Below are 22887 nucleotides of genomic sequence, written 5' to 3' on the forward strand. Positions count from 1 at the left end.
TAGATAGATAGATAGATAGATAGATAGATAGATAGATAGGTATGTGTGTATAGGTTACCTCATCCATATTTGTCGTGAGTTTTTTTTTTGTTTCTGTTGGTGTTTAAGAATTTGGATTTGTTTGAGTGTAGCTTGTAATTGACTCTGCTGCTTTTCTATATCTTTGCGAGTTGAGAAGGAATGGCATCGATAGGTAAAGGGAAGTCGCACGAGCATTCGCTTTGTTTCGAAGTAGGGCTCTCTCAACTGCTTGGAAGAGGATGAAGAAGGAGAGGAGCTCCCGCCCGCTCCTAGGCCTACTCGATTCCCTCTGGAAGATCCAGAAAGAGACAGAGAAGGAACGACAAGAAAAGAGGTGAGAAGGAAGGAAAGAGAAGGAAGAGATTGACGTGAAAGATCGGAGAAGAAGGAAGAGAGATAAGAGTGAAAGAAGAAAGAAAGAATGAAAGGCGGTATTGTAGAGGATATGGGATGTGAGCTTGCGGGGTGTATGTACACAGGGTTTCTGAGGAGAATGGAGGGATGTCTTATCATTCTCTTACGGTGTCACTAGCATCTTCTTTCGATCGTGTCTCCACGCTTTCTTAGCAAGAAGCAAAGAGAGCCAAGTGAACTCTCCACCTACCTATGTATACACATGTGTATATATATTTTATACACATGTGTAGACACAGATATATATACATAGATAGATAGATAGATATATGTATGTGTGCACATATATACATATTTATATGTGTATGTATAGACTCTCTCTTTTCGGCCATTGCTGTCTTGCGACTCGCATAGCATAGCACGAGTTCTCCGTTCATTCTTTCTCTTTTCTTTTCTTTTTAGGTTAGCATTCAACCCCCATCACTTCTCTAGGCTTTGTGAGATTTCTCTCTCTCGTTTTCCTCTTCATTCTCTCTCTTTTCTCCTTTATTTCTCTCAGCCCACCGACGGTCGGCCTTAGTCCTAGAGAAGAGGCTAGTAGCTATTCATAAACCTCTCCACCCATATCTCTCGATCTATCCTTGATCTACGTGTATTGCCTTCTCCGATCTCTCTCTTCCCTTACACCTATCTGCCTATCTATCTCCCTACGCCCTCGCAGGAATACTCCTCTCTCTATCAGATCTCCATACCAACGCCCAAGTGTTCGTTCAGTCACCCCTGTAGACATATATACACATATACATACATACATATGTATGTAGATACACATATATGTATGTATATACCGTCGCAGTATAGCCGATACATATAGACGTGCATCTACACGGGTAGATATCAACATATAGATATACGTGTAGAAGGTCTGGAGATATCTATCTCTCTATCTCTTTCTTTGTATATCTATACCAAATCGGAGAAGAGTGAGAAGCTTCTGTATCTGCATCTTCTATTCTTCTTCTTTTCTTTCTTTCTTTCTTTGTATGTTTGGTATTTCTTTCTCTTACAGTACAGTTATTTTTGTTCTCCTTTCTGCGAGCTCTCTTAGCTTTTCGATTTTTCTTCTATTCTCGAGCATGGTCGCCTCGTCGTGTCGCGTTAACATTCTATATTTCATCCAAGAGATAAGTGCTCTCTTTGTCGCTTGCAGTAGGATCGCATACTGACGTCGCCGCCACATCTCCTTCAGCTTCACCTACACCCCACAACGACAGGCAAAGAAAGAAAGAGAACAACAAGAAGAAGAAGAACAGAGGGGGGGGAGAAGAAGAGGGGGGGGAGGAGAAGAGGAAGAGGAGAAAGAAGAAGAATCGGATGGATGCAGGAGATGTATTGATATAAGCAGCTAGGCATGAATGTATATATATGCATATACATACGTATTATGAATATAAATCCATGTATGGAGGTACATATAGACATGTGTGTGGTGGTACCTCTCTCTACATGTTTGTATCTATCTGTCTATTTACATTTATATAGATATGTAGACTGCTATATCTACATGACTGTATTGAAGAAGAGAGAGTAAAGATGCCTACGAGGAAGGAAGAAGAAGAAGAAGAAGGCGAGGAATGTGTGATGCTTCTTCTCTATGAAACCGGAGAGGATTGTCTCATAAAGAGGACGGATTGTTTAAGCTCTCTTCTCTATGTCTCATCTACTACTTCTTCTTCTTCTCTCATCTTTCTTTCTTTCGAGATGTGGGACATCGTCATGCACTTCATCTTTCTATCTCTATCTTTTCTATCTATATCTTTCTGCATCTTATCTCTGTCTTCTTTGAAGCCCTTTTGACTTATACCGAGCTCAGAAAGCACGCAGGGATGACTACACACCACCACTACATTGAGCTGTACATACACCTCATTCCTCTTCTTGTCGCTCGTGATTTGTTTTCTTCTTCACAGACTTTATTCTTCGCCAGAAAGAGATGCAGAAGGAATTTACAATTCTAGACCATCTTCTTCTACCAGCAGAAAGACCGAGAAACATCCAGAACTCCATGTCTCATACATATGCGCGTATTCAGGTAGGTATCTAGCGATGGCCCGTGCATGCACGCATGCATGCAGTCTCGAATATTAGGAGTCGATTGTTGAGCTGAATCGATGATGAAAGATAAGAATAAAAAGTATAATGAGAGTAAGCAACGGTCATAAAGAATAAGAGAGGAGACCGAGAAAGAAAGCGAAAGACAAAGATAAAGAGCTATACATGTTCATCCGTTCCAGACATATAGACTACCATCTATATACATATATATATATATATATATACGAGTCAGATATACCGTCGACACACCGCCATGTATATACATCGATGCAGCTTGACAGCACTTTATAGAATAGAATAGAGGGCCTTAACACTAGGTACATAGAGATGCAGTAGCCACTACCCAACGTGCTGTCTATCCTTCCCCTCCACCTTCCCTTATCTTTTTCTGTTCACATTCTTTCCGTCGTTTTCTTCTCTCACTTTCTAGAGCATTCATTCATGGCATCCCTCTATTTGCGGCTATCTTCAAGTCACCCACCCTCTATCCATCTTCCAAACTGTCTAACTATTTCTTTTTGGTCTATCTATCTATCTTGAACATAGCTATCCATCTTGTACCTATCTTCAATCTATCTATCTATCTATTTATGTATTTACCTTCAGTCTATCTATCTATATATCTCTTTACCTTTCCAACCTATGACCTATCTCCTATTTCTCTCCGTCCTTCTCTATCTCTTCTCTTGTCTAAAGGTCTATCTATCTCTATCTATCTTCCTCTCTATCTCTCTCTATCTATCTCGTGACGATGGAATCTTTCCACGGTTTCGAAGAAGAAGAAGAAGCAGCTGCGCGCGTGTTTCTTCTACCTCTGGAGGTTCTCTCTCAACTGAAATAGAAGGGCGCTAGATGGATGGATGGATGGAAGTTAGCTTACTTTACATCTTCTCCTATGATAGACATATCGAACCCATCTCTGAAGCTTCACAGCCGCGTCGCATAAGTCTGATAGAGGGAAGTAAAACGGGAGATCTGGATGATGCTCTTTATGATCGCATCTCTTCACTCCTCTTATTTTACAGAAAGCTTCGAGTTCTTCAGAGAAAGTTGACGAGAATAGCAAAGCCGAGGAAGAAGAAGAAGAAGATAAGGACGTTGTTGAAAGCACATCGACGTTAGGAGGAGGAGAAGAAGAAGATTTTTGATAGCTAGTAGAAGGAGGAGAAGGGATATCAGCAGCATCGACATGCTGGGTGGGGGATGAAGAATCGATGATGGTGGTAGAAGATGAGCTAGATTTCTCCTTTCGAGAAGAAGAGAAGGAACACCCTTCGTCTTCTTCTTTCTCTCTTTCTCTATGAAGAAGAACAACGTGATGAGACTCTTCTCTCTCTTTCTGAGATCTTTCAAGTGATATCTTAGGAAAGTCTATCTTTCCTTTGTATTTTTCATTTATCTCATTCTTCTTCTTCTTCTCTTCTTCATCTTTCTCGGTTTCTCCCTGTTCTTCTTCATACTGTCTCAGATGCGTCCGGACTTCCAAGAGAATCCTTTCTAACTTTGCATTGCGAGAAAGAAAGGGGTGATTCGCAAAGGATTCCAGAGGCTTCAATCTCTTCTCGGCTCTTATCAAACGATCGCACGGGAAGCTCTTCTTCTTCATGCCTTTCTCCCGAAGCGAGGAGGACCATTTTCCAGAGAAAGGATCGTCTCTCTCCAAACCGATCGAGTCACACGGATCTTCTCTAAGATGGTCTCTTTCTTCTCGTCTTCCTCTTTGTTTGGTATCCCCCTGAGGGAGAAGAACACGGGAAGAAGAAGAAGAAGAAGGATGCTTTCTTGGAAGAGAAGAAGAAGAAGAAAAGAAAGCATCTGCTCTTTGACACGGACTTGATGCGATTCTTGTAGGCTGTGTGGATTTGTCTCTTCTTCTTCTTTCCTCTTCTTCTTCTTTTTCGGATAGAGATAAAGAAGCGCTCGCTAGGGCTTCTGCCTCTTCTGCTTCGAGCTGGCGATGTCTCTCTCTGCAGATTCTTATCGTAAGGACTGCTTCTCTCTTCTTCTCTTGCTTCTCAGCATCGGGTGAAGAAAGAGCTACCCATCTCTGTGGATATCCTTCTCCTCCCCCTCTTCCTTCTCTTCTTCTTTCGCTAAGATTCTTTCTTCTTCTCTCATGCAGTCCTCCTAGACAAGGAGAAGAGATAGGTCTAGAAGAAGGACATAATAAGACCGAAGAGGAGGGAGACATTTCTTCTCTCGCAGCATGTGAGAAAGGTCTCTCTGAATTTTCTTGTTCCACCGTCAAACGAGACAGAGGATAACCGCGTCGAGACAACGTCTTGGGTGATGTACAGGAAAAAGGTCGATTAGATCTAGTGGTATATTCTTCTTCTCCTTCTTCTGCTCTTCTTCTTTCTTCTTCTTCTCTTGTTGATCTTCTTCCTTCTCTCTCACGGCCTGAAGAGGCGCGGAGACGGGGAGACAGAGTCTGGCTTCGAAGGATAGGCAAAGGCTTTCTCTCGATGTTACGACGAGAGACACATGCGAAGCCTCGTTCATTCTTATCATCTTTAAAGAGAAGCCGAGGTGAATAAGAAGAATGGAAGATCACATCTTCTTCTTTTCTTTCTCTATCTCGACGGAATGCAAGAATGCCTTCTTCTTCTCCTTCACATTGATCTCTTCCATATTCTCGACCATAGAAAGCAGCTAGGCTTTCCTCCTCCTGGTCCTCGTCTTCTTCTTGGCGAAGAAGGAGACGCCTCTGTCTTCTGCGTTCTTTGATCCATTTCTCCCGTCTCTCTTCAGTCAGGCGTTTCTGGAGAGTCTGAGAAGAAGAGAAGAAAAAGAGAGCAAGACGAAAGAAAGACAGAAAAGAAAAGAGAAGAGATGAAGGAAGGAAAGAAAGAAAGAAAAAGACGGTGGAGAAGGGGAGATGAAGACAGTTCAAGAAACAGAAGAAGAAGCCCGAGAACGACGAGGGCGTCTCCAGGTGCAACGCGGAGGCTAAGACAGACAGAGAGACAGGTGTCTCCTCGATTCAAATGCCCTCCCAAGTAAAGAAAACATCTCTATCCACCTATCTTTAATCATCCTATCTATCTTTAATCTAGATATCTATTTCTTAATCTATCTATCTAACTCTAATCTCTCTATCTATCTATCTTTGACCAGCCTGCCTATCTTTAATCTATTTATCTATCTTGATCGATCTATCTATCTATCTTGATCGATCTATCTATCTATCTTCAATTTATCTATCTATCTATCTTCAATCTATTTATCTACCTTTGGCCTATCTATCTATCTTTGCTCTATCTATCTTTGCTCTATCTATCTATCTTTAATCTATCTATCTATCTATCTCTATCTATCTATCTTTAATCTATCTATCTATCTTCAATCTATCTATCTATCTATCTTCAATCTATTTATCTACCTTTGGCCTATCTATCTATCTTCAATCTATGTCCCACGCTCTAACTGACAGGCAAAACTCCACATCCGATAGAAGAAGAAGAAGTCGTGTATCTGCATATGTCTTGCTACACGTTAAAAAGAAGAAAGAGAAGATCTTTTAGATTTGCGGGGTGTTCTTCTCTACCTTTAGGAGAAGACTGAAGAGAAAGAAAGAAATAACGAAAAGAAGGAATGCTTGTGCATCTATGCATGCAGAGAAAACGTCTTTTCTCAGAGTTCGACATGTCTTGAGAAGGAGACATACTCGAGACACCTCCACTTGAAACAGAAGAAGAAGAAGAGCCAAGGGGAGAAAAAGAAGAATGGGGAGGAAGAAGAAGAAGAAGAGATTAAAGATAGATCATGATGAATGATGCTGATAGGCGAGGAGGAGTTACCTCGACAGCACGTTGATAGGGGCAGATCGTTTCTCTCGCAGAAGCTTCAGAGCACGGGCCTCTGAAGAGAAGCTCCAGAAACCTCCTATACAAGAGGAAGAAGAAGAAGAAGAAGAGAGAGAATGAGAGAAGAGTGTGAAAGAGAAGACTTTACGTGTGTGATCTAGAGACATGTCTTGACGCTTTACCGGGCAACAGACTCTGTGTATATGCAGCAGAGAGAGAGATAGAGATAGATATATAGATATATCGATAGAGGTACTATCTACGAGACGAGAGATGAAATGCATAGAGCCTAGACAGATGGATATCTATCTCTATGCAGATCTCCATATGGATAGATGGAGACAATACCTTCATGGGTGGGGTTGTGGAGGTGTCTATACACCTCATCACTAGTACGAGCGAAGCTTTTGGAGAAAAGGAAGATAGAAAAAATACACGCAATCGCCTCTCGCTTTCCGTCTCTGTCACTCCACTACGTACTGACCATATGAATGGATATACATATGTATATACATATATATACATACACTTTGTCTCTCTCCATACATATATATATATATATATGTATACAGAAATTACGTAGATTGGTCGAGAGCGTCTGTGCAGAAGATACCTTTAGCCAAGCCTTCAGAACACCTTCTACTATTGCAAGACGTACTTATCCCCTATCTCCCTGTTTCACTCTCATTCACCACCTTCCTCCTACCTCTCTATCTCCATACATATCTTCGTATATATATTTATATATCTTATCAGATGGTGTATCTACTCCTCAGAGGTGAGAGTATATTTGTATCTCTCTATCTAGAAATACCTATATATGTATGTATGTGTATGTATAAATGTATGTAGGTCCATGACGGTCGGTGTGTTTAGTATGTATGTGTTTACTTTCGAGCTAAGAGGCCTCTTATCTTTCTTTGGAGGAGGAGGGCAGCTTCGTTCATTTTCTTTTCGCTTCTCCTCGCCTCGACAGCTACAAGTCTCAGCCTCTCCATGAACTTACGCCAGTAATACCCACGGAATGCTGCCTGCATGCATGCACAAATACACACACACATATATCTACTCATATACATATACGTACATATATCTATATATATGTGTATGTATATACATAGGTACTACATAGGGTATAGATGGGTATGCATAGAGTATAAGCGGCGAGAGTCGGCGGTTTACATACACTTTTGTCGATACAGATATGTGCACAGAGAGATTTATGTGTACGTATAGATACCTATATGTATAGAGATTTATATATATATATATATATATACATGTATATATATATGTGCATTGAGATATGCGTATGTATACATCTGGAGAGATAGGGAAAGAGATGATACATACGTCGAGAATATGACTGAGACTTATTAGGTGAGGTGAAAGCTCGAGGACTGTAGATGCCTATGTCCAATACATAGATAGGTACATAGGGGGATAATACATAGATATAGGGAGATAGGGGTATCGAGACACTTGTATAGATATATACATATACATGTGTAGGTGTAGGCGGCACATACGAGAACGGCGGGAGACCTCTATCAGGATGATAGGACGCAAGAAGAGCTCCTGGAAGCACCCCGTATTTTGGTGATGCATGCATAGAGATAGATAAATAGATAAGTGGCTAGATAGACTATACATAGAAAGATCTACATGTCTGTATATGTCTACATCTATATCTATACCTGTATGTGTGTGGACATGGATATAGATCTGTGTGTGTGCATGTACCTGTATGGAGGAATTGTCCCTTCCTCCTAAGTCTATGTTGCATAGCTTTTCTTCACAGCTCGAGATGCGTGTAAATACCAACTATGATGATAGGGGGGGGTGGGTAAGTCTGTCTGAGGGGGAGATTAAAGCGCGTCTCTCCTCCTTACAGACTGGGAGAGATCTCCCTGCCGCAAGAGATTAGAGTCATTTATCGTTCTCTCTTGCTTGCAGGGGAAGACCTACCTATCTTAATCTATCTCGCTCTCTTAAGTGTATGTGGCTCTTGCGACTTGATCTAAGGGCGTGTCCCCTTCTACTATCTGTCATCTCTCCATAAAACATATCTTTGTATCTATCTCTCTGTCTATCTTTCTCTGTTTAGATATATGTATAGATATGTGTGTAGGATGGCTATGTGTGGTATTATTTACTTGGATAGCAACAGCGGCAAGATGCCTCTGCTGTCTTCTTCTTGTCGCGGGAGTAAGAGAAACCGAAAGCACATTCAAGGCAAGAGTCGCTTCTTCTTCTTCGTTATCATGTGCGTTTTCTCCCTCTTCACTTTCTTCTTCTTCTCCATCTTCTTCCTCTTCTTCTTCTTCAGATGACGCTGACATCTCTCTTTCTATCTCTCCTTCTTCGTGTCCTTTTCCTCTCTGTTTCTCTGTGTGAGGAGATGAAGAAGAAGACAAGGATAAAGACGGGGTCATTCTCCTTCTGTCTTCTCCTTCTTCTTGTGTGAATCTTATCTTATCATTCTCTTCTTCTTCTTCTCTCTCCCTTCGTTGGCCTTTGCTCTCCTTCTGTTCTTCTTCTCTATCTTCCTCTCTCGATGGTCTTGTTCTCCCCCTTGTTCTCCCCCCCCCTCTTTCCTTGATCATGGCCTCTTCCTCATCGCCTGAGTATGAAGAGAAAGATTCTTCATGAGAAAGAAAGACGAGCTGGCTATCGCATGAGGCAAAGCGCCGGTCGAGAAGAAATTGCATGCGAAGATGATAAGTTTTCGAAACATCTTGGTCATCTGAGAAAGAAGAAATTTTCTTCTCTTCTTTCTCCTTCTTCTTCTCTTCTTCTTCTCCCCCCCCACCATGACTATGAGAGCTCTCCATAGGATAGGAGAGAAGTTCACAGCTTTTGCTATGAGGTAGCGCAGCTCTCCGAGGGAAGTTTCCTTTTCGAGAGAAGCGAAGAGAAGATGATGGACAGGATAGAGCCATGAGAAGTCTTTCTTTGAAAGATAAAGAAGAAGATGAAGAAGAAGAAGGCGGTGGTAGAGGAGGAGGAGGAGAAGAAGAGAAAGAGACAGCAGAAGAAGAGGATATCTGTTGAGAATAATGAAGACAGACAGAAGGGACAGGAAAAAAGAGAATAGGAAAAGAAAGGAGGAAAGGAGTGTCTTTCTACCGGATCATGTAGCCATCGTCTTCATGTTCCTTATAAGTCTGACAGCATCTTACTTTCTTCTTCTTTTTCTTCTTTCTCTTCTTCTTCTTTTCCTTTTCTTTCTCATCGGGGAGCTTTGCAATTGCAAGCGGCGGACAGGAAGAGCTCGCGCCTTGACTTCGATTACCTCGGAAAAGAAGATGAAGAAGAGGAGAAGAAGAAGAAGAAGAAGAAGGAGCCACCCCGTCGTACACGAGCTCATATTCACGTAGAGATTCATCGATACAGCTGAGAAAAGAAACAGAGAGCGGAAAGAGAAGAAAGTATGAAACACATCAGAAAGAGAAAGAAACATGACGGGAGAGAAAGAGGAGAGAAAGTCTGTATCTATCTGTCTGTCTGTCTCTTGTTCGAATTCAGATCTTTCATCTTCTCTCTACATAATAGTGTCTCGGCTGATACGACCTATCCCATGCAATCTCTCACATATCTATAGATAGATATCTATATACGTAGATAGAAAGATAAACTTCTCTTAAGACCGGGCTGTAAGTATCTACATACATGTAGATGCATACATACATACACATATATGTATCTACATCTTTGGGTCTATACATTGATATACATGTAGATCTACATATACGTATCTATGTGTCTGTATATACTCTGTTCACGGGAGAATCGCCATCTGTCTCCACGCTACTTTGTCTTGCCGGAAAGATGTCTTGCAGAAGAGAAGAGAAGAGATAGGGGCGAAGGGATGAATGAGAGATATATATATATATATATGAGTATAGAGGTAGACATACCATTTTCTTTGTAAAAGCTGATGGAGAAGAGACTGGATGCGAGACTGGCGACGCTTTAGATCATTCAGTTGCCTCGTATGAATCTCGTACGCCTCAGAATAGGCACTCTTTATGCTGCTTACAAACTTACCATGCAACAAGGAGAAGAAGAAGAAGATGGAGGGGACGTTGAAGAGAAGAGAGAACAAGAAGAAAAGAAAGACATACAAGCAAGAGAGAGAGAGATACAGGCAAAGACAGACAGATAGATGAAGAGAAAGGACGAAGAATAAGATTTCGGGAGTTCATAGATTAGGATGGAATTATAGCAGTTGTCGTGGATGAGGAGGAGGCCATGAGAAACACTTCTGTCTATCTAAACGAACATAATTTCTCTCGAGCGTTCAGAGAGAGCACACCATCGTGTCTATGAATACGTAAAGTATGTATATGGATATGTATGTATGAATATGTATATGGATATCTATGTATGTGCATGTATGCATATGTAGGCATATGTATATATATGTACACCTATGTATAGCTATGTATATGCATATATGTATATGTAAGTATATGTATCTATATATGTGTACACCTCTGTATATCTATGTATATGCATGTATGTATATGTAGGTATATGAATGTATGAGTTTGTATGTATATGTATGTGTATGCACGTAAAAATATATGTGGCAGAATGTAGAAGTTTCTGTCCTCCTATCGAGTGTATGCGAAGCCAAAGAGGTCGTGGGATAATGTAAAGAAGATTTTGCTTGCAAAGAATGAAGCCATCCAAAGGATCCTACAGTCGCGAAAAAGCAACCCTATGCATGTATGGCGTGTATACATCATCTACATATAGAGTATGTAGATATAAATCCATAGAGAGAAGAAAGATAGATCAATCAGTCGAGTCTACATATTCTCAGCTCTCTTTTCCATGAACACCTGACCCATCTAAAGATAGCTAGAAGAAAGACATTCATCCAGTTAAGGCGTCCATAGGGATTTACGTGGAAGACTAAGATCTAGGTGTAGATAGATATCTGGATAGAAAGATCGATCCATATAGAGACATATATCTGGCGTCTCAGATTCCCCCCCCCTTCTCGTGTCGGCTTAGTGAGTATCCATCCTGCGTTCGTGAGTTCGCATGGAGGGCTTCTCTCTTCTTACTTCTTTTTCATATCGGACCTGGGCGATCAATTTATCTACACGAGCTATTCTTTCCTTAGCTGTCATAAGAGAAGTCCCCGCCTCTGCCTCTATGCAAGCAGCCCAGTCTGTTCCTCCTGCGCCCCCTCTCTCAGGCGACTTGCCAGGAACCCCTTTGCCTGTAGGCGGGCCTCTGAAACTCATGAGCGCCGCTGCACAACACTGCAGTCCTCCTGGGGGATATCGAGGGAGAAGAGGGGGACAAGAAGAAGAAGAAGAATCGGGAGTTGTCTCTCCATTTTTTGCTTCGCCCCCTTCTTTGCTTGTCTTGGTGGCTCCAGACTTGAGTAAAGAGAGAAAGCTTGGACGATAGAAAGGTGTACAGCAACCTTGATGCCCCAGACGAGGAGGAAGAAAAGAAGAAGAAGAAGGGGGAGAAGAGGAGGAAGAAGTTGTCGGGGGGGGAGAAGAGGAAGGAGGAAGAGCAGGAGATTGAGACGACGGTCGGCTTCGAGTATCTGCTGGCAGTAAAAGGAATTAAGAGTGAGAAAGAAAGAGAGAAAGAGAGAAGAGATATTTCGATCCATCACACGCATCTCTCTCAGGAACACAAAGATCAGGTGGTCTTGATCTCCCTATCTACATAGCATCTCTATCTCTCTTTCTATCTAATCTATACATAGACATGTGTCTACGTGCATGTGGAGCGTGTATACAATCTCTTCCTAACCTTCAGGGGAAGATAAGCGACTTATGTTCGTCCTTCTTCTTTGGTGACGCTGCTGTCTTCTGCTCCCTCTCCCTCCTTCTCGTTGACTTATCGCCATGATCATCTTCTTCCCCCTTTCGTCAACGCCTGCTTGTTCTTCTTCTTCCTCTCCTCCCCCTACGTCTTTCTTCTTCTTTCCTACATATACACCCCCACCCTGATCTTTAGCTTTGGCGAGAAGAGCCTTAGCTGTAGCCGTCGCCAGAGCCGCGGGACTTCCTGGGCTTGAGGCGTCTCCACTTTCAGCGCATCTTTCTGCAGCGATAAGAAGAAGTCGAGCCGTCTCTGCTTGGGCGGCTTGCCTAGCTCGAAGCTTCTTTAAATGGTCTTCTTCAAGTTTTCGCTTGCTTTCTTCCGCGTCCATTCTCTCTTTGATCGCTGCCGTAGCTGCGAGAAGAGCTGGTGAGGAGGTCTTATGGCTCGATAGCTTCTTAGATAGAGGAAAAAACAAATCGAAGATGTGGTCTTCTTCTTCCCCTTCGCTTCGCTTCTCTTGCCGCGATTCTCGAGCATGAGAGGGCTTGTGAAGAAGAGTAGAAGAAGAAGAAGAGGGACGGGGAGAAGAAAGACGCTTGGGAGAGGAAGAGGAAGAAGAAGAAGAAGACGACGATGATGAGGCAGGTGGTAAGGGAGAGGTAGGTTCTTCGCATGCAGGGGAAGAATGAAGGAGCGAAGAAGAAGAAGAAGAAGGTGGTGGTAGTATGACATCTCGGTTGCAAGATGAGGTGATAGAAGAAGGTGAAGAGGATCTTTTAGTCTCTTCGATTTCTCGAGGTGGGGCTTCACTTTTAGTTACTTGGAAAGGAGCCTGAAGAGCTTCCGTAGATCTCACTGTCTTTGAAGAGAGAGACTTCTCAACAGGGGAGTGGCCTGTAGAGGAAAGACTCGGGAGAATTTTAGTGTCCTTCACGTCAGAAGAGAGAGGACCGGAAGAAGAAGAAGAAGAGAGAGTAGAACTCCGCGCAGGTGTCTCTTCATCTGGAGGTAAGGAGGAAGGAAAAGAGGTATTCTCATCTGGCTTAGGGGTAGTGTGTAGATGTGGATCTCCTTCGTCACTTTCGTCTTCCCCCCCTCTTTTAGATGAGAAACTGGATTTCCTTATGGTCTCTGCTTCCTCGTTTTGTGAAGCATTAGAATTTAGAAACATAGAAGAATCTCGTCGTTGTATCTCTTGTCTTTCTCTTCTTTTGTCTTCTTGTTCCTGTTCATCTCTCTTCTCCTTGGCAGCACCTGAAGACAATCTCTTCTCTTCAAGCAGGGGCACAGTCCTCTTCTTTTCTTCTTCCTCGTCGCCGTCGCTTGGTCTTCTTCTTACATTATCCTCGTCACCTCTCTCACCTTCTCCCCGCTCGTGATGTGTATGGTGTCTACTTCCTTCTTCTTCTTCTTTCTCTTTAGATTTCATGGAGTGTATGTACAGCTCCTCACTTCTCTCTACCCCGGTTCTTTTCTCTACGTTCTCTTCTTCTCTTTCTTCTTTCTTTTCGTCGTCGTCTTCTCTTTCTCTTTGATTCGTGTCAGTCATCAGAGAGGACCCGTTCTCTTGGTCTAGAATCTTTACAGAACTGGCTGGATTTCTTTGTGTGAGAGACAACGAATACTTCTCTTCTTCGTCTCCATCAAGTGTCCCTTCTACCTTCCCTTCTTCTATGCATTCTTTGTCTCTCTTCTCTCCTCTCTTACCAGTCTCCATCTTACCAGCCGAGGTGGTACCATGGTCCTTGGTCTCTTCTATGAAATAGTGCCGAGAAGAGACAGGTAGTTCCTGATATGCTTGATGACTCTCAGTCTCTTTACTCGAGAGATCTCCTCCTTCTCTAGTGATCTCCTTTCTATCTCGTTCAAACTTGCTATCTTCTGCTGGTCTTCTTACGTTGTCTCCAGCTGTATAGACACCAGAATCGTCTTGTTTCTTTTCTTCTTCATCTTTTCTGGGGTGTTCATCTTTTGAATCGTTTTTAGCAACAACTGAAATGTGCTTCGTAGTTGAAGAAGGATCTCCTTCAGCTTTCTTCTCTTCTTCTGCTTTCTCCTCTTTTCCTTCTTTATCTCCTTCTCCTTCTTTCGCCTCGTCTGTACATCTTCTCGATCGATAGGTCAGAGCCACATCATTCATATGAACTCCATCTACAACGGTGGTTATACAAGTAGGCCGTTCTTCTTCTCTTTCATCTTTGCTAAGGAGATTTCCTTTCAAAGGATAGAGGAGTCTCTCTGTATCTCCACCCCCTTGTTGAGAAGAAAACAGATCTTCTCTCTTCTTCATAGCTTCTATTTCTAGCTGCCCTACTCCCCCGACAGTCCATCTGTATCCTCTTGGACTTGCCGTTGAAGACGTAAGAGACTCTAGTCTGCATGCGCTCCGTTTCATCTTATCAAGGGATTCTTGGGGGACGGGAGAAGAAGAAGAAGGGCGACCTCCAGGAGAGACAGAGGTTTCATGATGGAGACGAACAGGAGGAGGATGAGGAGAAGAAGAAAAGGGGGGGGAAGACGGAGAACAAAGAGACAGACGTGGACGTGAGGACGGAGATGCAGGAGAGACAGAACGGTAGGAAGAAAGGGGTGGCGGTGAAGAAGGCAAAGAGAGGGGAGGAGAGGGAGAGGCGCTGGAGTGGGGGGGAGGAGAAGAAGGGGGGGGTGAAGAAGAAGAAGAATAGGGATGAAGACCAGGTGAAGCAGAGGGAGAATAAGACAGACTAGCAGTGCGTCCCCCTGGTTTTGATGAAGAAGAAGAAGAAGGAGAAGAAGAAGAAGAAGGAGAAGAAGAAGAAGAAGGAGAAGAAGAAGAAGAAGGAGAAGAAGAATTTATAGGAAGAGGAGGAGGAGGAGTCATCATAGGATGAGTATCGGCCTCACACGAATGGGCTATACCTGGAGCGGAAGGAGTTTCTGATGGAGGAGGTGTAGATACACTAGAACGAGGAGCACAAGCCATCTTGTCTTCTTGAGAAATAGAAGGACTTTGGCAGATCTCTGGTGCTTGGAACAAAGATGTCTCTTCCACGCGTGGATGCTCTTCCGTAGATAGGCTTAGCTTCTCTTCCCCTTCTTGAGAGGCATGTCGAGCTAAATTACTAGAGAAAGAAGAAGAAGAGGTTGCTAGATGTACTTCATGAGGTGATCGCTTTTCATTGTTAGCTGAAGACTCCTCGGGTGAAGCATGTCTCCTCTCATGAGGAGGCAGAGGGGGAGGGGGAGAAGAAGAAGAAGAAGACCATTCATCATCCTCACTTTTCTTTTCCTTAAGCGAAGAAGAAGAAGATTGTGAGGAGAGAGAAGAAGCGTTCTCGAATGCGTCTTTTCTATCATCGTGGGGATTTCCGGGAGAAGAATCTTGAGGAGGGGAGTTTGCGTCAGACGATAACTTATGGTGCGATTTCGGTGGAGCGGCTTCGTGGGGATCACATGCAGACTCGATAGAACTTCTTCTTTTTTTTCTTTCTTCAGAAAAAAAAGAAGAAGAAGGAAGAAGAGAAGGAGATGAAGAAGAGTCGTTGCGCGGGGCTTGAGAGCTTCTCCTTGTTTGCTCTTGAAAAGGAGATGTTTCGAGTGGGGATGGAGATCGAAGACCACGATCCTCATGAGGAGAGATGTCGTCTGAGAGAGGGATAGGATCTGTAGGTGAAGCAGAAGAAGAAGAAGGTATAGGAGGACTGTTAGTAGGAGAGATGCGGCGGAGGTCGTGAGGTTGGAGGGGAGGAGGTGACGATGGCCTCGAAGGCAAAGGTGGATGAGTGGTGAAAGAAGAACGACTTGATGAAAGTAATGAAGTATCCAAAGGAGGAGAAGAAGAAGAAGGGAGAGAATTCTCACGAGGCTCTTGATGAGGAGATGAGATATTCCCTATGGAGGATGGAGAAGAGACACATGGGGGAAAAGGCAGAGGATGAACCCCGAGTAAGGAAGCTCTAGGAAGAAACGCATGGGGTGGCGACGAAGGTGAAGGAGGTCGAGCAAAAGGAGGCAAGCGTTGAGGTGGGGGAGATGAAGAAGTAGAAGAAGAAGAAGGTGCAGGCGGAGGTAGAATAGGAAGAGTATTCCTCGATTGTTCTGGAGAGACTGGACGAGAAGGAGGTTGTCTTAGGGAGAAAAGATTTTCAGCTCCAAGCGGCGGAGGCGGAGGAGGAGAAGAAGAACGAGGAGAGAGAGGGCGAAGAAGAGATGGAGATAACGGACGTGGAGAAGAAGAAGAAGAAGGTGATCCGATGACAAGAGACGCTCGAGATGGCGGGCAAGGACTCGAACCAGAGGGTGGAGGTGGGGGATTGGCAGGGAAGGTAACTAGTGAGAGGCGGGGACCTCGGGGAAGTATGAAAGGAGCACGTACATCACACCCAGAAGGCAAAGTCGCTCGAGGAAGGGCAGATGGAGATGAAGGGAGAGGAGGAAGATGAGGTGTTAGGGATGCAGAAGAGAGAGAAGGATCTGTGGGTGAAGACCAAGAAGAAGGAGAGACATCTAAGGGATGTGGGGAAAGGTATGAAGAGGAAGAAGAAGAAGAGGGAGAGGACGAGGAAGAAGAGAAAGCTAAAGGATGAGGGGGAAGACAGGTGGGCGATGCAGATGGAGAAGGAGAGACTTGTGTATCCTCAGTGGTCCCGCCTGGAGCAGTTGAAGAAGGAGGTAAATGTGAGGAAACTCCTCCATCGTTAGGAGGAGACCCGCTGCTTGTCTCCATGATCTGAAGAGAGAATACCAGCAAGAAATCTCTCAAACTCTCAACATGAAGAACAACGAGAGGAGAATGCGGAGAGAAAAAGGAAGAAACAACGAAGGGAAAAGAAGAGAAGCTCTACGTCGCTGCCAATGGAGACAAAGGCTGTTCGAGTGAATGAAAGATAGACAGGCAAGTGTTAGGCACTCTTAGGGGTGATCGAAGGATGAATGGACGTTGTGAAGAGGAAGAAGAAGATCACAAGGATGACTGAGAAAGGATATGTATCCCAAGCAAAGAAAAGACGTTTTGTCGAGGAGCCCTCTTGGCGAGAAGAGAGAGCATTCGGTGTTTTTTGCCTGTCTAAGAAGATTGGCTGAGTCGGGGGGATGGGGGAATCTAGGAGAAGAGAGAAGAAAAGGCAGTTCGGATACGTAGTGCCAGCCTTTCCGTATGTGCCGTTATGAAGTCAGAAGAGATGCCGGGCATAGACAGATACACAAAGAAGAAAGCACAGGGAGATAGCGCCTTGGAGGCTGCGCGCGAGAAATCCTCTCAAAGCAAGATAGCCTTTCACATTATTTGAAAGGCTATCTTGCTTCGTTTGCCAGTCTCCTTTCTCCCGTTCGTATTTATCTCTCCCCCCTTGCGTTCCTCCTCGTCGTATCGCTGAGGCGAAGCCGCTGGCTCTCCGGTAGATGTCTGTGAGCTTGATTTAAGAGGGACTTCACACTATCTAGCGGTAACCTTTTCGTTTGCCTTGCGGATCTCGTCCTTGTGGTAAACTATTCTTCCCCCCGAGTGAAGGAATCTCACGCTTCAATTGTCTGTTCTTCCTTGTCTTCTCCTTCCAGACTGCCCATTCATCCTTCTTGCTGCCTGCCGTACGCTGTAAAGACACTCATCTTAGGATAAGAAAATTGATGTAAAAAGCTGTTTAGAGTCAAAATTAACATTCCTTCATCTCATGACAATAGCAGGGCCCGAGATGAATCGAGAGCGGAACGTCGGCGGCCCGTTCTCCCGTCTCCCGGAGGCAGGCGCCTACCTACCTGCAGGGCCCCGCGTTGGCTCATGGCTTGCCGAAACGTGCCAGTCCATCGCTCTTCGCGGGGAACTGTTGTCCGTTTGTTGAGTTCGTCCTCACATTTCCACGTTTCTGACTTGATGGCAAGCTAAAAAGTTTTGTGAACAAGGAAGGGGAACATGAGGACTCCGGAGCTAGCGAGCGGTCGGGGGGGCGGGGAGACGGCGACGATCCGGAATCTGTCAGTTGCTCGCTCGAGTCGCTCACTGACAAGCCGCAACAGTAAGGACTTCTGGGCGCATGTGGAGTCAGAACAGGAGACAAACGTTGCCAGGTTAGTGGACTAAATAGGACTTCTCCTTTGTTGGGACCTATGGAGTAATGGGCTATAAAAGATAGCCGTTCTTTCAACTGATATGGAATCTATCCTTCCACGCTTCTCCCCCGGTGGTCTTTCTCCAAGGCCGACCTCGATTTTTGTCACTCCAAAGCATGCAACTAGCGAAATTGCCCTCAAATGGTAGAGCTCTATCATTTGGCAGTGGAGGAGAGTACCAGATAAGCGAAATTCTGAGAGAAAAGTCATTCAACGTGTCCACACACACGGCGGCTTGGCTGCTAGCCCCTCCGAGTCGGCACGGAAGAGGGAAGCGGCAAGTTAAGAAATGCTCTCTCTTCTCCAGTTGTTTATGAAGAGCTGGGAAGGTAAGTAAAAACAAGAGAAAAGAGCAGGGGGAGACACGGGAAGGAAAGAGAGCGATTGCCTCTATTCCAGCCCTCTTCACGCTTTGACAACACACCGTTGTGAGGCAGCTATCCTCCCAGCATCTGGGCTGAGACACCTCGCCCCTCAATCGAACTTCATCCATTTCTTCGGAAGTTCTTTTTGAGGTGTCATACAAAAAAGGGTCAAGGACGCTGATTCAGAAAGAAGTAGTCTCTTCCTCTTACTAGGGAGCTTGGGCACGACAGAAACGAGGAGAAAACGACTTCACATATCGGGTGGCGAAGCGGGGGGGGCATCCGCCCGCCGTGTGGCCGCCAGGCAGTCCCACCTGAGAGCGACGACAGACGCTGGGTTGATTGAGGGATTGAACGCGGGTGCCATGCAAACACCTCTAAGCTTCAAGTGTATTTTGACTCTATGGGAGTCAGCTGGTCAGTCCCGAGTGATGCTCTACTATCTAATCTCTCCTGCGGTTGTCCACCGGCAAACACTTCCCCTGACTCGTGGGCGCGCAGGCCAACAACTCGAGTCTACTTGCACACTCCGATAATTAAGCCACACCGAGGTGAAAGCTGAATCGACGAAGAAATCCCTAGCACTCCGAAAGGGGGAGGCAGTCTTTATTACCACCTGACTGGAGACATGATCACCTGACCCGTGCAATTGTGAGGTGCTGTGCTTCCCGATCCCTGTCGGCTCTGTGATGGCACCGACAAACGGCAAGACTGACAGCTCCCTTCATAAAGTTCTACCTGAGAAACCCGGTCTCATCTTTTTCTACCGACGCTGCAGTTGCTGTTTTGCTTACTGAAGTGGGATATTCCAGCGTTCCGAGACGCCGTCAATTCCACCGTCCAGAGCACAGCGAACCGTGCTTGAGAACCAATCCATCAATGGCAGTCCATTCGTAAGGCCCACTATAAGATAGTAAGAAAAGCGCTCCTCGTGGTAGGCACAAAAATCACTATCGGCACTTGAAACAAAAGGGACTTGACAGATCCGAGCCGCCTATTCACTGACACCGGAATGTTTCGTTGTAGGCGATCCGTGAACACGTACCTTATCAATGTTTGCACCTGCAACCACTAGTCGCACCATCAGAGCAATGGTTCAATTGTTTCGATACAAGGACACTTTCTCTGACATAGATCACGGAAGGAAACACGTTTTGTCTCGCGGGGGTGAAGAGTTATACCAGCCACACCCTTCCGGTTAACATCGAAGGAAGAACTTCCGCCGTTATCCCATACCGTGCCCTCTGCTTCGGAGCAGCCTAAACTGGTGCTTAAGCATCTACTTTTTGAAGTTCACTTGGCTACAGGGAAAGTCTTGAACTACCTTTACACCTGTAAACAGTAGCAAGACGTCTCATGATTTCCGAGGGAAGAAAGAGGCGGCACAACCCTGTCCGCTGTCGAAAGGTGTAAGTGAAAGAAGCCGAAAAGGTAGCTCAGCAAAACGTCAGTTCTTAGAAAGGTCTTTCGCACTTGTTGAGGCAGTGTTTTCTATCTAGTCGTAGCACAATTCAACGCCGTAGTATTAACTGGCTTTCCGATGAAAGCCTGCAGTGACGCACCCAACTACGGAGCGAATGTCCTTCTGAAACTGGGTAGATAGCCCAACTCCATATCATTCAAACAGAGAGTCACCGAATAGAACACCCTGGAGAACATCGTACACCTGTGTTTCATCATGATGGAGAACCTCGTCGTCTCTGCGCACTTTCTCTTTTTGAATCTTCTGATGTGCCTACGTCTACCTTCGACCCTCCACTTCTGGCTGTCCCGGAGTTAAAGAAAAGAACAACGGGGGGAGAGACAGACATCGGCTCGGCGAACGTCAAAACGAGGAGAGCTGGACTGCGCTAGCGAGCTAACAGGAGTTATCTTAGTGGCAGCATACGGCGTTGAACGGCAAGCCTCGTTGCTTCCTGTCAGGTGTACAGACACCTCGTAGCGAGAGAGAGCGCGCTATGAGCTCATCTCGGTAGATTAGCGACGTTGAGTAGAACGAACTTCTTCATTTTAACAAGATAGCAGGTTACTCCCAAGTGAAAAACAAAAGACAGAACAGATTACAAACCACCCCACAACTAGAGTTGACACCAAAGGTCATTCACCATGAAAGAGGACCCGAGAATATGGTCCCTTCTCTAAGTCATTGTGCCCTTGAAGCAATCATCCACCCTTTTATTTACACCTATTTTCATTCTCCTATCTTCCTTATCTTCATCCATTGATCTCCAGGTGTACACACACCTCCATTCTCCTTGAACCCTTCTCTTCCCCCTCCCATTCTTCTTCAGCCCCCGCTGTCCCGTCTTTCTCCTCTATCTATCTAAGTCGTCCTCGGCACGAAACCCTCCGTGCATCTCTCTTTCTTCACTCTCGAATTCCCCCTCTTTTCTCCATAGAACCCTTGTTCACCTCCTTCCCCTTTCAGACTTATAATAGTTCCGGATTCTTTCAAGAGTAGCTGTATACTCCTCTTCGACAGAGGGCGCTAAAGGCCGACTTGCACAACTGCTACTCCGTATGACTGCAGAGAGCCTCGTATCTCTCTCTCTGTCATCTTTTCTTTTCATCCCTCCGAGATCACTAGCTCTCTTTGCAATACTCGCTTTTACTATCCTATCTGAGTCTCTCGTCGTAAGGACGAGAGGAGCACAGTGTCTTCTGCCTAAGCTCTCTGATTCTCCCTGGTGACTTTCGCTTGTTGTCCTTCCTGGGGTGGTATGAAAGAACGATGAAGATGAGCAGAGTGACAAAGAAGAAGAAGAGGGCCAGATGAGATAAGGGAGTTGTGCTTGGGGTTGCGGATCGTTCTTGATCAGACGTGGAGGAGCGTTGACATCTATTTCATGATCTTTTCTTATAGCTCTATTTTCATTCTGAATCTCTTTTGCCTTCTGTTCTTCTACTTCTTCTCGTTTCTTTCCTCCTTTACCTTTCTCATCTTCGTCATTCTCTCCTTTGCTCTCACGTAAAGATGATAAGAAAGATCTCTGTTTGAAAATGGCTGCATACCTGGACGGCTGTTTCTTCTTGTTCATCTTGTTTTCTTCGTCATTCTTCTCCATATCTTTTCGTGAAGAGAAATCGGGGGTCTGTCTTCCTCCTTCTTGACTATCTTTCTCATTCCCCCTTTCTCCTTCTCCCCCAAATAAAGACCGACTGGGACTCTTCTTGAAGAACCGAGAAGAAGAAGAAGATGACATCTTCGTAAGATTGTGAGGAGTCTTCTTTTCAGGTAAACCTAAGCGACTGGGAGATTTCTTCACCCCAGCTAACCCTTCTTTCTTATTCTTTCCTCCTTCTCCTTCTTCCTGTTCATCTCGCCCTCGAAGATCGGAAGCGCTTTTGGCAAAAGGACGTAACAAAGTAGACCAGGAGCTCTTCTTCAAATCTGTCTCTCCCCCCCCTCCTGTTAACCCTAATCGACTGGAGCTCTTCGCCATGGTTCTCAATCCCCCCGGTTTCTCAAGCCTATTAGGAGAAGAAGGAGACAGAAGAACAGCAGGAGAAGAAGGAGAAGTTGAGGAATTTTGACGCTGAGCATTCTGATCTTTCTTCTTGTCTTTAGGACTACCACCTCCGTTCTGACTTCCTAGACTTAGCCCCCATGGAGATTTCTTGTCTTTCTTTTGCTTATTTTGCGCTTCATCTTCTTTCTCTTCTTCTTCCTTCTTCTTCTCCTCTCCTTGGTCCTCAAGAACAGGAGGGCTAGTTGAAGAAGGTTTCTTGAAGAAAAATCCTGTTCGTGAGGATGGTGTACGTACACCTCCTGCTGGTGACAGTTTTCCTTTAGCTTCTCCCTTCTTCTCGGCGTCATTATCTGTCTTCTTTGTCTCATCTCTTAGTAACACGTCTTCATTCTTCTTTCTATCCCACAAGGTATACGAGCAAGAGATCATCTCTCCTTGGTCTTTTTCCTTCCCCTTGTTTACGTAGTTATCGTTAAGAGAAATGAAAGAAAAAGGTTTCTCTTGCTGTCCGAAGTCTCCTCTTCCATTTGCATCTTCAACCTGGAGTGCGGGATTTCTCCCTTCTCCTCTTCCCCGGCGCTGCTGAGGGAGAGTCGTCGATGGTGTATTGAGAGAAAGAGGGGAAGGAGAGGTCCTGTTAAGATGAGTAGAGGAAGACGACGACACCGATAAAGCCGGGTTACATCGCTGCATGTTTTCTTCACGAAGTCTTGAGATTTTCTCAAGAATTTCATTCATGCCATTGTTCTTCTTAGAAGGATAGGAAGGTGGGAGAGAAGAAGACTCTCCTGGTTCTTTGTCAGAGACACAATTCTTGTTCATTCCTTCGCCTGTTGAGCTAGGATGGTCTCTCACCTGAAGATAGATAGA

At 44.8% G+C, this 22887-nt stretch overlaps 4 protein-coding genes across 4 annotated transcripts in view; 1 reads left to right on the forward strand and 3 right to left on the reverse strand.

Annotated features, from left to right (window-relative positions):
• Positions 1–60: 60 nt before the first annotated feature.
• CSUI_001451 (iq calmodulin-binding motif domain-containing protein) lies at positions 61–5260 on the reverse strand (the record flags this gene model as incomplete). The annotated part of the gene is made up of 3 exons (XM_068061657.1): positions 61–310; positions 1443–1630; positions 3371–5260. Coding segments are annotated over 3 exons (2328 nt in total), but the record flags the coding sequence as incomplete, so codon positions are not given.
• Positions 5073–6790, forward strand: CSUI_001452 (uncharacterized protein). The gene is made up of 2 exons (XM_068061658.1): positions 5073–5489; positions 6109–6790. The coding sequence occupies exons 1-2, from the start codon at positions 5323–5325 to the stop codon at positions 6257–6259; spliced, it is 318 nt and encodes a 105-aa protein (XP_067926365.1). The 5' UTR covers positions 5073–5322; the 3' UTR covers positions 6260–6790.
• Positions 6791–7183: 393 nt separating this feature from the next.
• On the reverse strand, positions 7184–14388 carry CSUI_001453 (iq calmodulin-binding motif domain-containing protein; the record flags this gene model as incomplete). The annotated part of the gene is made up of 6 exons (XM_068061659.1): positions 7184–7327; positions 8453–9343; positions 9479–9692; positions 10217–10341; positions 11375–11874; positions 12084–14388. 6 exons carry the CDS (start codon positions 14386–14388, stop codon positions 7184–7186), a joined length of 4179 nt encoding a protein of 1392 aa, XP_067926366.1.
• A 6207-nt stretch (positions 14389–20595) lies between these two features.
• Positions 20596–22887, reverse strand: part of CSUI_001454 (uncharacterized protein) — a gene marked incomplete at its 5' end in the record, with an annotated part of 14370 nt that continues 12078 nt past the window's right edge. The window contains one exon of the mRNA XM_068061660.1: positions 20596–22872. Within this exon, the coding sequence (XP_067926367.1) occupies positions 20956–22872 (1917 nt within the window). The remainder of the gene's footprint in view (positions 22873–22887) is intronic.

This window comes from Cystoisospora suis (genome assembly GCF_002600585.1).
Source record: "Cystoisospora suis strain Wien I chromosome Unknown contig_577, whole genome shotgun sequence".
NCBI lineage: Eukaryota > Apicomplexa > Conoidasida > Eucoccidiorida > Sarcocystidae > Cystoisospora > Cystoisospora suis.